Genomic DNA, 10485 nt, shown 5'->3' with positions numbered 1-10485 from the left:
AAAACAATCAAATCAGGATCCAGAGAGCTCAGCAGGAGGTCAAATAGTGTAACATCTCAGCAAAGTCTGAGTGTATTACTTTCTTTTATTGCTTTTTGAAGCATCATACTTTTTAAGGGTTTGTAATATTTTAATGTGTGCTTGTTGTCTTTGTTTTGTTGAATGAGCTGCTGAAGAATCTCCTGAACCAAATCAAAAGGGAAGATGCTGAAGAAGAAGACGGTGTTGACCAGACCAAATGAATTGTCCTTTAAATCCCCTCCTGTGGTTATTACTCCTCAGTTTATTCATTTCACATTCTCCAGACTTTTATATTGTTTCAACCTTTAAAACAAATCATAAGGTAGAGTGTGTGAACATTAGAAATACAATACAGTACAGTACCTTTTTGTGAAGCTGTCACAAAGAGATGAACATGCTTACTTAACTTACTTAGCTTAACTAGCTCTGTATGAGAGAACATAAAGACGCACTAAATGTTAAACATAGGGCATCATAAGAATTCTACCTTGAATACTGCAAACTACAAGGACTCTAGGAATGCTGGTACTTAAACAAAAAACAACATTAAAACAACATGGAAAGTCATCAATCAGTTATTGAACAAGAAATACTATGTGAGGAACACAATGCCGTTTATTATCTGGTTGGAATGAAACGCTGCGTACTGTGTGCTCTCCGTGGCACGTGGGTGTCTTCCTGCAGTGTCCTCATGTGCTGTTTTCCTCGAGCATGAGCTGTAATTAAAATGACATGTAAGATTATTATCTCACCCAGAGAGTCAAAGCACTGACACAGAATGAATCAATCATGAACACTGGAAGTACAATTAATATGACTGAATATTGGCGGAACCAAACAATGATCCCAGTGACATGTTAGCCTTTGACTCCAGCAATGTATGTCAACGTGTGATTCACGTCTCTGTAAACTCAAAGCAAAAAGATTTCTGTGGTATTGATCGACAGCAATATGATCCCCGTTATGTCACCCATACTCACGGGAACACTTTCGGTATCTGTTTCCGGCCGCTGCCAGTTGTTGTTGGACAGGATGCCGAAGACGACCAAGACGAAGGCCACAATGAGGAGGCCGAGGGAATTGGCAAACTTTGCCTCCGCAGGTAGTGAGCTGTAAGATTTACCACTGATTCCATCTCTATGGAGAAATTAGGTTTAGCCAGTTAACTTTCTTGTTTCATGTTTGAATACTGATTTATAGTGCAACAACTCATGCTTTTGTTAATGTTAATGTCAGATTGCTGTGTGATTCTGGCTGTTTTCCTGTTGGAAAGACATCGTGTCGCCATCTGCTGGATGTCTGAGCACTCACAGGGTAAAGAACAGCTGCTCGTCGATACCGCTGATGCAGGAGGCCACAGTGAGGATCAAGATTGCTTTACCCATCCAGACGTGGACAGGTTTCAGGTTGCTGCGGAACCGCAGCGGAGAACAAGGAAGCAGGAAGCCGGCCAGACCGAGGAGCCACTACGAGCATCACGGGGGAAATGACAGAAAAGGGACGGCTTAGTGTTTTCTCACAGTTTCCTCCAGTACCTTTAGCAGTTCATTCGCTTATAATACCCTCACCTGGAATGCAAACATTACCACGGTACAGATGCCCACCCAGCTGTGTATAGAGTACACGTCAGGGATTTTTAAGGATCTGTGGTTGTCAAACACAGCACACAGGCCCAGGACAGACAGGAGCAGAACCAGGAGCATCAGGCCGGCGTGCACCAGCTTCCAGGTGTGCTTCTTCTGCTTCCAGGTGAACGGCATACGGTACAGAACCACCGCTGCACGCGCACACACACACACACACACACACACACACACACACACACAGTTGAAGAATAAATGATGATGCATTTATTAATAGTTTTACATCATCTGCTTTTCATTTAAAATTTAAAATTGACATGATATTCTCATTTTAGTTTAAATAAAGAGTGAGATGTTATTTTGTCATGTTTCAGTCATTCAGTTGATGCACTCAAGTGAAGAATTTATTGAGTTCAATGTCTTCAATTTCAGCTTTCTGGGTATTATGATGTCTAATTAAAACAATAACAAAATCCACTATAGGCTTAATCGATTTCACAGAGAGAAAATACCTCCGAGCTCAGTCAGCCGCAGTGAAAAACAATTTCAGCTGAGACGACCATAAGAAAACGATTTGATTTCATTAAACAAAAAGTAGATACATTTCTGGAACTCTCTTATCATTCAGAATTGTTTTAGTACAATATGTAATGTAGTGATGGACCCCATTATATGATGTGTATCGGGCCCACCCCAAACAAAACAAAGGCATCCTTTGTTAGACTCTGCTGCATGGAAAACGCTCCCATTTTTTTTCAATCTCCACACCTCAAGTTTGTTATGCATGTCACTGTAATAATCCATCCCTTCATTTTCCTCCTCTTGCTCTGGGGCTGGGTCGCTGGGAGCAGCAGGCTTACAGGCTATTCCAGAGCTCCTCCTGGGGGAGACCCTGAGACGTTCCCAGCCCAGACAAGATGCATAATCCCTCCAGCGTGTTCTGGGGTTCACCCCGGAGGCCTCTTTACCGGTTGGACGTGCTCGGAAAATCTCTAAAGGGAGGCGACCGGGAGGGATCCTGATGAGCTCCCTCCGGATGTCTGAGCTCCTCAAACCTCGTCTCTAAGGCTGAGTCCAGCCACCCTACGAAGGAAGCAGTCTAATTGGTGGAGTGCTCCTTTAAAGGGTCAGCCCCCCCCCCCCCCCCCCCTTAAATCTAAAATATAGAGTAAAATGTAAAAATACCTATTTCTCCTCTTATCTGTAGTGCTGGTTATAAATCTAGGGTGAACTGTCCCTTTAAGGGCCAATATATTGTAATTGTATGGTCAGAGGTACACCAATAACAGCAACACCATTATATTATATTATACCCTAGATATTGTGGTAAAAATCAATAGTCAACGGCCATATTGCAGTCCACCTCATTTATATCACTGAAGGCAGGCGAAATAACAGAAACCCCTCTCTGTATAATGCAATCCAGTTCAAAAGCACCAAACTGCATCCTCCAAAACAACTGACTCATCACCTCTCTAAAACACTTTCAACAACAACATTATAACCTTCATGATGGTAGTGTTTTAGTTCTAGGTGTGTCGAATGTGTGCACCGAGTGTAAACATGTACTGCAGTGTTGAATAAAAAGAACTCATTATTACTGCGCAGTAACTTACCATAGCCATACAGAACCACCAGCCCGGCCACCATGAGGACAGGATGCCAGTTGAACTGCAGATCTGAACCGTCCCAGGAGAAGCCACCGTGCCAGTAGGAGCTCCAGAAGCTCACAAAGAGCAGACAGAGCAGGCCCAGACACAGGCACGGCACGTAGGTGAGCCAGAAAAACACCGACGGACTCATATCTGTGAGTTTATATAATGTCATGAGTAGAAAATAGTAAATTAAATCATGAATCCCACTGAAATGAAAATATAGATGTATCAAAATGACTGAAGAAAAGATGATATTACTGGATTATTGTTACTGATTTGAACAACTATACATACTGATGAGCAGTTTAGTCTCTAACACTAACAAAAGCCCCAATCTTATAACGACAATTATAATAATTGTAACTAAAAGTCATGCAGTGATAAGAATGATATTTACCTCTGGATTGAAGTAGAAGTATGAAGACGAGTGAAATGAAAGTACAGTAAGTACCTGTAACTTGTTCTTAAGTACAGTACTTGCATAAGTTTACTACTTATTCCACCACTCCTCAATACACAACAGAAAAATGTAATTAAAAAAACAGACTTTACAATTACATGTTCTTCCTCTGAAACTAGCTTTTAAGAACCAAACTGTCCATTTCGTGAGCCTCTCTCCTCATGCTCACCCTGTTTCTTTACTCGCTTTGTACCTTAAGATGGTCCCTCCCAAAACATAACCGTACCATCAAATCTCTCGTTGGTCCGCATTTCGGTGAAAGAGTCTGGTGGTCTGGAGGCTTGTGACTAAGAAAACTGAAACAATTACAAAATCAGCTTTTCGCTCGGTCATGTTGATTCGTCACAGACTCTGGATATTTATCACAAAGCAGCCTGAATGTAACATTTGTAAGACATATTAATATATAGCACAGAGTTAAGAAAGAGGTCAAGTGATGTCAAACTTATATACTTACATATTAAACTCCACCATATTGTTATTTATTTTAAAGTGGCATTTGCTTTTTCAAAACTAAACAATGATTCAAAGATGACGTGTAATAAGCGTGAGCCATCACAAACATGTGTGAAATGACTTCCTCTCAGCCAGATACAACATGCTGGATCACATGCATTGTTTTGCAAGAATATGAATTATTTCCTTTTTTCAAAACAACCATGTGGGTGCGAGGGACCTCTTAGCATGTCATCTAATATAGCACAGACCTCCAGCAGGAATAAAGCCTCCACTGTTCCTGAGATCTGGACCAGAGCAGATGATCACAGAGGGCCAGTCACGCAAGGACGGTGACGCCAAACACGACTGTGTAACTTCTATTTCACCTTGTGATGACAACGGGATGATGATTATGTGATGTTAACAGAAATCCATGAAACATTCGATGTGTAGTTAGATCAACAACTTTATTTAGACCTTCTTGTGACAGCTACAACACAATGCAATCTTCTTCTTAAGCAGAGAGCGGCGAACACGTGGACAATGGCGGTTCATCTACACGTTGTAGAGCAGCACGGTAACCGGGGCACTCAGCGCCATGTTGTGCATGATTTGTTTGGAGCAAATGTTTTCATCTTCTTCGTCCTCTACGAAGACAGACAGAAAGCGATCGGCGTCCCAGGGCACTTGCTGAGTCTGAGAGGCCAACACGCGGACGCATTCGACGTCCTTCTTGAAGCTGAACTTCTTGTCTCCGGGGAGCTCGGGCGAGATCTCATCCTCGCCTCCAGCCTCGGAGGCGATGAAGGCGTCGAGCTCCAGAGCCTTCTCCATGACGAACACTCGAACATTCCTGTTGCTGTAGTTGCTCATCTGGCACGCAGTGTTGATGATGTTTCCCATTTTGTTACGACTGTTGCGACTGCTACGATTGGTCGGGACTGCAGGTTTTGCTTAAGGCTGTAATAAAAAAAAAAGGAGATATGACAATTTTATGTACTAAAAATACAACTCCCCAAGGCCAATTTACACTTCCCCCCACATTCTAATGCTTTACTATTCATTCTTTTAGCTTTGAATTTTTCATATTTCTAATAATTCTTATTTTTACTCTAATCGCCAATAGATTTATACTGTCCATGAAATAAAAGACATTGGCTACAATAGTTAATGCATCTACCTGTTCTCTTAGTTTTATGTAAGCCGTTCAAAGTGTATACTTTCTGAGAGAATGACATTATTTCTTCTCTACATGGAGACTCGAATACAAATCAGATAACAAAACAGGTTTAGTTATCATTTTAGTCTTTTCTTAATGTCTAGTTTGGATATAAATAAAGAATATATTCTTACCTGCTACTTCACCGAAGGCAAGGAGACAATAATGCACTGTGGCTGTCCTCCTGAGCTCAGCAGAGGGTGTCTTATGGACAAAATCTGATAACATGCAAAAACCTTGACCACAATAGGGCAGGGCAATATACTGTATATACACGCACCTGCTTCAAAAGAGCAGGGCCAATGTGCTGTCTTTTATAACTAGCGTCCCTTTTACTGGCAACACACATTTTTTTTGTCAGTGAAGATCCACGAATAGTTATATTAATGCCATTATTAAAGGGAAATTGGTTTGTAGGTATTCGCACACTCTGTTTTTGTAAACAGTTTTGTCTGATCCAGGTGTTTCGGTATCCTGCAGTCCATTAGGGCTTAAGGCTGGTGTTGTTCTCCTTGTCAATAAATCAACAACCAAATTCGAATCCATTCATCCTTAAATCCAAGAGGACATTTGTGCCAAATTTGAGAAAATTCCCTCCAAACGTTCCTTATATACAGTATATCCCATTCACAAGACTTAAACAGCTGGGCTTTCTCGTTTTTAGCAAAAGTTACTCAAACAGGAGTAAACAATGCATTTGTTGGGGACTATTTTTAGTCGCGGATTAATACACATTTGGGGTTCTAATGAGAATTTCTGGCAGCAGGATGATGCATGTGGGATCAGCTCAAAATAAAATACAGTGCCCATGCTCATTGTAATGAAGGTTGTGTTGGGACAACAATGTAGCGCTGTGGCACAGAGGATTATATATATAGACATATCAGGCTTTGGTTTGTGGGATCAAGTCATTGTTGGTTTTGGGTGTTTTCATGGGATTTGTAGACAGCAAGAAGAATATAAATAAATGTATCTTTGACACTGAAATGTGAAATGGCAGTGGTATGACAGGACAAGTATTACGACAGGTTAAATCTGAGGAGAAGCTACATAACTCACGAGAAAGAAAATGATACTTTCCTTGTGAAAGTGATAGAAAGTTGCCTCTTTGTAATAAACTGTCACCTGTGAGATAGAGCAGAGCCGTCATTTGCTGCATGGTTTGCATATTCAAAGTGAGACGAGGAAGCTGCAGTAAAGATAACAGCATTACTGTCGGGTTCATGTCGCCTTCCCAGCGCTCATTCTCAGCACAATGAGGCCGTGGCTGCTGCTCGTGTCCCTGCTTGTCTCTGACCTGAGTCCCCCTGGAGACGGGGACTGGGCCATGGATTACTACCGCTGGTGTTTGTGCAGAAAACTGCTTCAGATGACTCCTCTAGGACTGGAGATACTTCAGACCCAAACTAAACATCAATGCGTCTGGAGAAAGTGTGTGTGCGTGCAGCACAGCCTGAGGACCTCCCTCTTTTACTGGACGCACATCCGTGATGATAATGGATGCAGTTTGTCTCTTCAGGAATTTACAGGAATAATCCGTAGGAATCATATTCCAGCTCTGGTATGCTCATTTCAGTATTGGTGGTCTATAATGCTACTTTATTTCTGAACTTTATCAACAAAATGGCCTTTTCCTTATTGCATACCCTGCTGAAGTACTGAATTATGTTTACAGCTGCTGCATTCCGCATCTTCAGCGAGCACAATATTTATTTTTCTTATTTTCTCTGTTGTGCTACTCCCGGCCGTGTGCATGAATTATCAGCAGGTTGGATTGTCACAATCAAGTGTGCTCGAATTTACACTACCTGAAAGCAAGAAGCTGATCGTTGCACAAACAATAACAGCCAGGTTTATTTTAGTGCCAATTAAACGCTGTTGATAATAAGAATATCTGACCTGCAGCATGTTCCCGCACCTGTTCAGAATATTTATGCGAGAGCGAGGAGATACTGTGAAACTCCCTTTCTCGAGCTTTAGGGCAGAAAAGACCTTGGAGGACTTGGAGCCCTTAGAAAGAGGAATACTAAGAATGGAAAAGCAGATTATAAATCTCATGGTTCGACAGACATAAAGGATTAAAGTTACTGAAAGAGCAACTGCAACAGTTGCAGAAATGTGAATAACTCGCTCTGAGATTTCCCTACCATTAAACCCAGATATCAATGAGTGCCGCATGGTCGACAGTGTGTGCAGTTAAGTAGTGTGCCAAAGGGAACCACATGCCATTAAAGTAGAAAGTTGCACACGGGCAGAGAAGCACCAAAGCACTAAAAAAAGAACACTTAAAAGTTTAAAAATGTCACGCCATGCTTTAGAAACCAGTCTGCAGCCATGCTAGCAGCTCTTTGAGCTAAATGCTAACGTCAGCACGCTGATACGCTCACAATAACAATGCTACAGGTTTAATGTTCACCATAGTCATCCTGTTAGTTCAGTGTCATAGCATATTCACATTTGCTACTTAGCTTCAAACATAAAGTGCAGCTGAGGCTGATGGGAATGTGATTAGTTTTGCAGATATTTGGTCATAAACCAGAGTTTTGGAGGAGCTAAAACTTTGACCTGATGATGGCGCCAGATGAAAAGCTCATCAAGCAGTTAAGTTCTGTCAGTCTGTACCAAAGTAAGTGATGGATCGACTGAATGACATTATCGTCCCTAGAGCCGTGCTGCAGGCGTGGCTAAAAATGTCCACATGAATGAAGTAGTGTGCTTTAAATGGCAGTTTTTTTTAATCTCACGGCTCATGCATTTGACTGTTTTATAACCAACTCTATCTTCCTCTCCTTTCACTCCAGGTTGTTTCTCTCCTTCATGGAAAGAGAAAAGGACTTCCAGTATTTCTGCTGAGGTCAGACACTCCACCAGCGCTGCATGTTATTAGTGAAACCAGCCGTATTGCCATGGACATAATAAAAGGTCGCCCTGATTCATGGACTCTGCATCATCACGCGGCTGCCTCTGGCCACAATTTTCAGGCTTTCCTACTGGAGAAATCCAAGAGCCGGGCCAACGACACCATTTTTCAAATGCAGAAAATGCTGACAAAGAGATACTGCGCTGCCACAACAGTGATTATTTCCTGCTGTTTCAAAGCGGGCGAAATGAGATCAGCAATGAACATCGAGAAACTACCCAAACAGCAGATTGCACAAAGGAGACAAAAAGAGAGCGCACGCCGGGCGACGGACATTAAAGTTCACATGAAGTACAACAGACGGGCTGCGGTCCGTCAACACGACGTTTTCCAAGCTGCTGCTCTGCACTCTGGCAGCTCTGCGATGAAAACCTCAAATGAATCACAGTTAGAGATACAGAGAAATTCAGCCAGAACTATAAAGACAAATGAACATTTGAACTTGAAGTTGTTGCTAAAAAGAACTCAGAAGCAGCATCCTTTAAAAGCTGCGTCTAGTGTGTATGATGATGATGGATTTTATGTTGAGAGGAGACTCTCGGTATCCAGAGAGAGGACGGGATCCATACATAGGCCGCAGTCCAAGATAAAGGCTACTCAGGGTGGTAATAAAGTGGATTCCAATGAGGAGATAATCACACAAAGAGCAGAGTCGCGACGCCAAGAGGGAGAAAGTGAAACACAACGATCGCAAACAAATACTGATGCAAATGGGAACCACAAAAGATTAGCACACATCCTCCAGGCAGACTTTACACATAAGACAGATGATAACGATGTTGATGCCAAACAAGTGCTTACTGAGGCGGGAGAAGAAGTCTTAATCATGTTATTCCTTCCAGACACAGAGAGGGAGACACAAACAGACCCATCATCGTGTCTGAACACAGACACTGGGTGGGAAACAGTCAGAACTCCAATGAAGTTGCTGTATGACCCCCAAACCGTGACTAAAGTTATGAAGCAGAGCTTTTTTATTGAACCAGGGAGCTTGAAAGTTAGTCTGTTTTCATTAGAAATGTACGTGCTGGATAGAACAGAGAGAATAGATATAAAACCAGCAGAGAGAAGAGCTAAAGTAACTACAGCGTCTGTTTACACCGAGGAACAGGTCAAAGAAACAACACAGACAACAGCGCACACAGAGACTAATAAGTCGCCTCGTGAAAATATGGGCATAAATCATACTGAACAGGAGGAAAATGTGACATCAGAAGAATCAGTCACAACTTCACCTCCCTCACTCAAAGTGACTGAGCGAGAAACTGCAAGAACAGAGCACACGGCAGAGACAAGTACAGTACACATGGAGATAAAAGAGACAACATCAAGTACTGAAGTCTTCAATCAAGGCGGCACACACAAAGCAGACACACTGCCGAGAACAGAGACCGCAGGGACAGCAAAAACCCAGACTGGCGGTTTTTATGCTGGTTTTATAAAAAGTAAAACTGGAAATACAGAAGCTCCGATTGAAATGTCCTTCTCAGGCCTCAGGATGAGACAGGACGTCCCGGCAGAGACACTCAAACCCCGTGAAGAGACAAATGGGCCCGAATCGGACAGGAAAGCATTCCAAAATGATCCAAAAGTGAAGTCGTTTACATTTGCAAAACCTTTACCAACAATCCACGAACAAGCTACAGACACGCTTCAAAAAGTGAGCCAAGACGCATTACCAGTTTCTATGAGAATCCTGGTCTAATTAAAGGAATGGTTTGTCATTTTGGGAAATACACTGGCCAGAGTGTAAGATATCGATACCTCTCTCATATCTGCACGCTAAGTGTAAGGCTACGGCTAACAACCGATAAGCTTAGCTTAGCACAAAGAGTGGAAACAGCCAGCACATTTAAGTAATTACCATTTTATATCTTAATTGTTTAATCTCTATGAAAAACAAAGTGTAGAAACAGACACATTAACTCCCTCTGGGCTCCGCTGCTCAGAGCCAAGAAAGAGTTTGGCACATACCACCCCCCATAAAACGCTGTGAGCTTTTAGAGTGGCTGGTTGCTGGATTTTTCCAGTTTCCAGTCTGCTAAACTAAGCTAAGCTAATTGGCTGCTGTCAGAAGCCTCACATTTAACGGACAGGCACCAATCAATTCTTCTCAGTCTCAATCAGAGAGCGGATAATTGTATTTCCTCAAAATGCTGAGCTTTTGCTTTCAGGTAGATAAAGTGTTG

General features: G+C 42.2%; 2 protein-coding genes across 2 annotated transcripts; both read right to left on the bottom strand.

Moving 5' to 3' along the window:
• Positions 1–441: 441 nt before the first annotated feature.
• On the bottom strand, positions 442–3407 carry LOC306710668 (lysosomal membrane ascorbate-dependent ferrireductase CYB561A3-like; the record flags this gene model as incomplete). The annotated part of the gene is made up of 5 exons (XM_079179310.1): positions 442–447; positions 1002–1158; positions 1333–1487; positions 1590–1798; positions 3221–3407. The coding sequence occupies 5 exons, from the start codon at positions 3405–3407 to the stop codon at positions 442–444; spliced, it is 714 nt and encodes a 237-aa protein (XP_079035436.1).
• Positions 3408–4605: 1198 nt separating this feature from the next.
• Positions 4606–5547, bottom strand: LOC306710548 (uncharacterized protein). The gene is made up of 2 exons (XM_079179173.1): positions 5511–5547; positions 4606–5117 (listed from the first exon to the last, which is right to left on the bottom strand). The coding sequence occupies exon 2, from the start codon at positions 5058–5060 to the stop codon at positions 4713–4715; it is 348 nt and encodes a 115-aa protein (XP_079035299.1). The 5' UTR covers positions 5061–5117; positions 5511–5547; the 3' UTR covers positions 4606–4712.
• Positions 5548–10485: the final 4938 nt, after the last annotated feature.

This window comes from Pholis gunnellus, assembly GCF_910591455.1.
Source record: "Pholis gunnellus genome assembly, chromosome: 18".
NCBI classification, from domain to species: Eukaryota; Metazoa; Chordata; class Actinopteri; order Perciformes; family Pholidae; genus Pholis; species Pholis gunnellus.
Note: the sequence above shows the minus strand (reverse complement) of the source record. Positions and strands in the feature narration are given on the sequence as shown.

Excerpts from the sequence above, each read along its gene's own strand:
- LOC306710548 (XM_079179173.1), bottom strand. The coding sequence starts at position 5,060 with ATGGGAAACATCATCAACACTGCGTGCCAGATGAGCAACTACAGCAAC.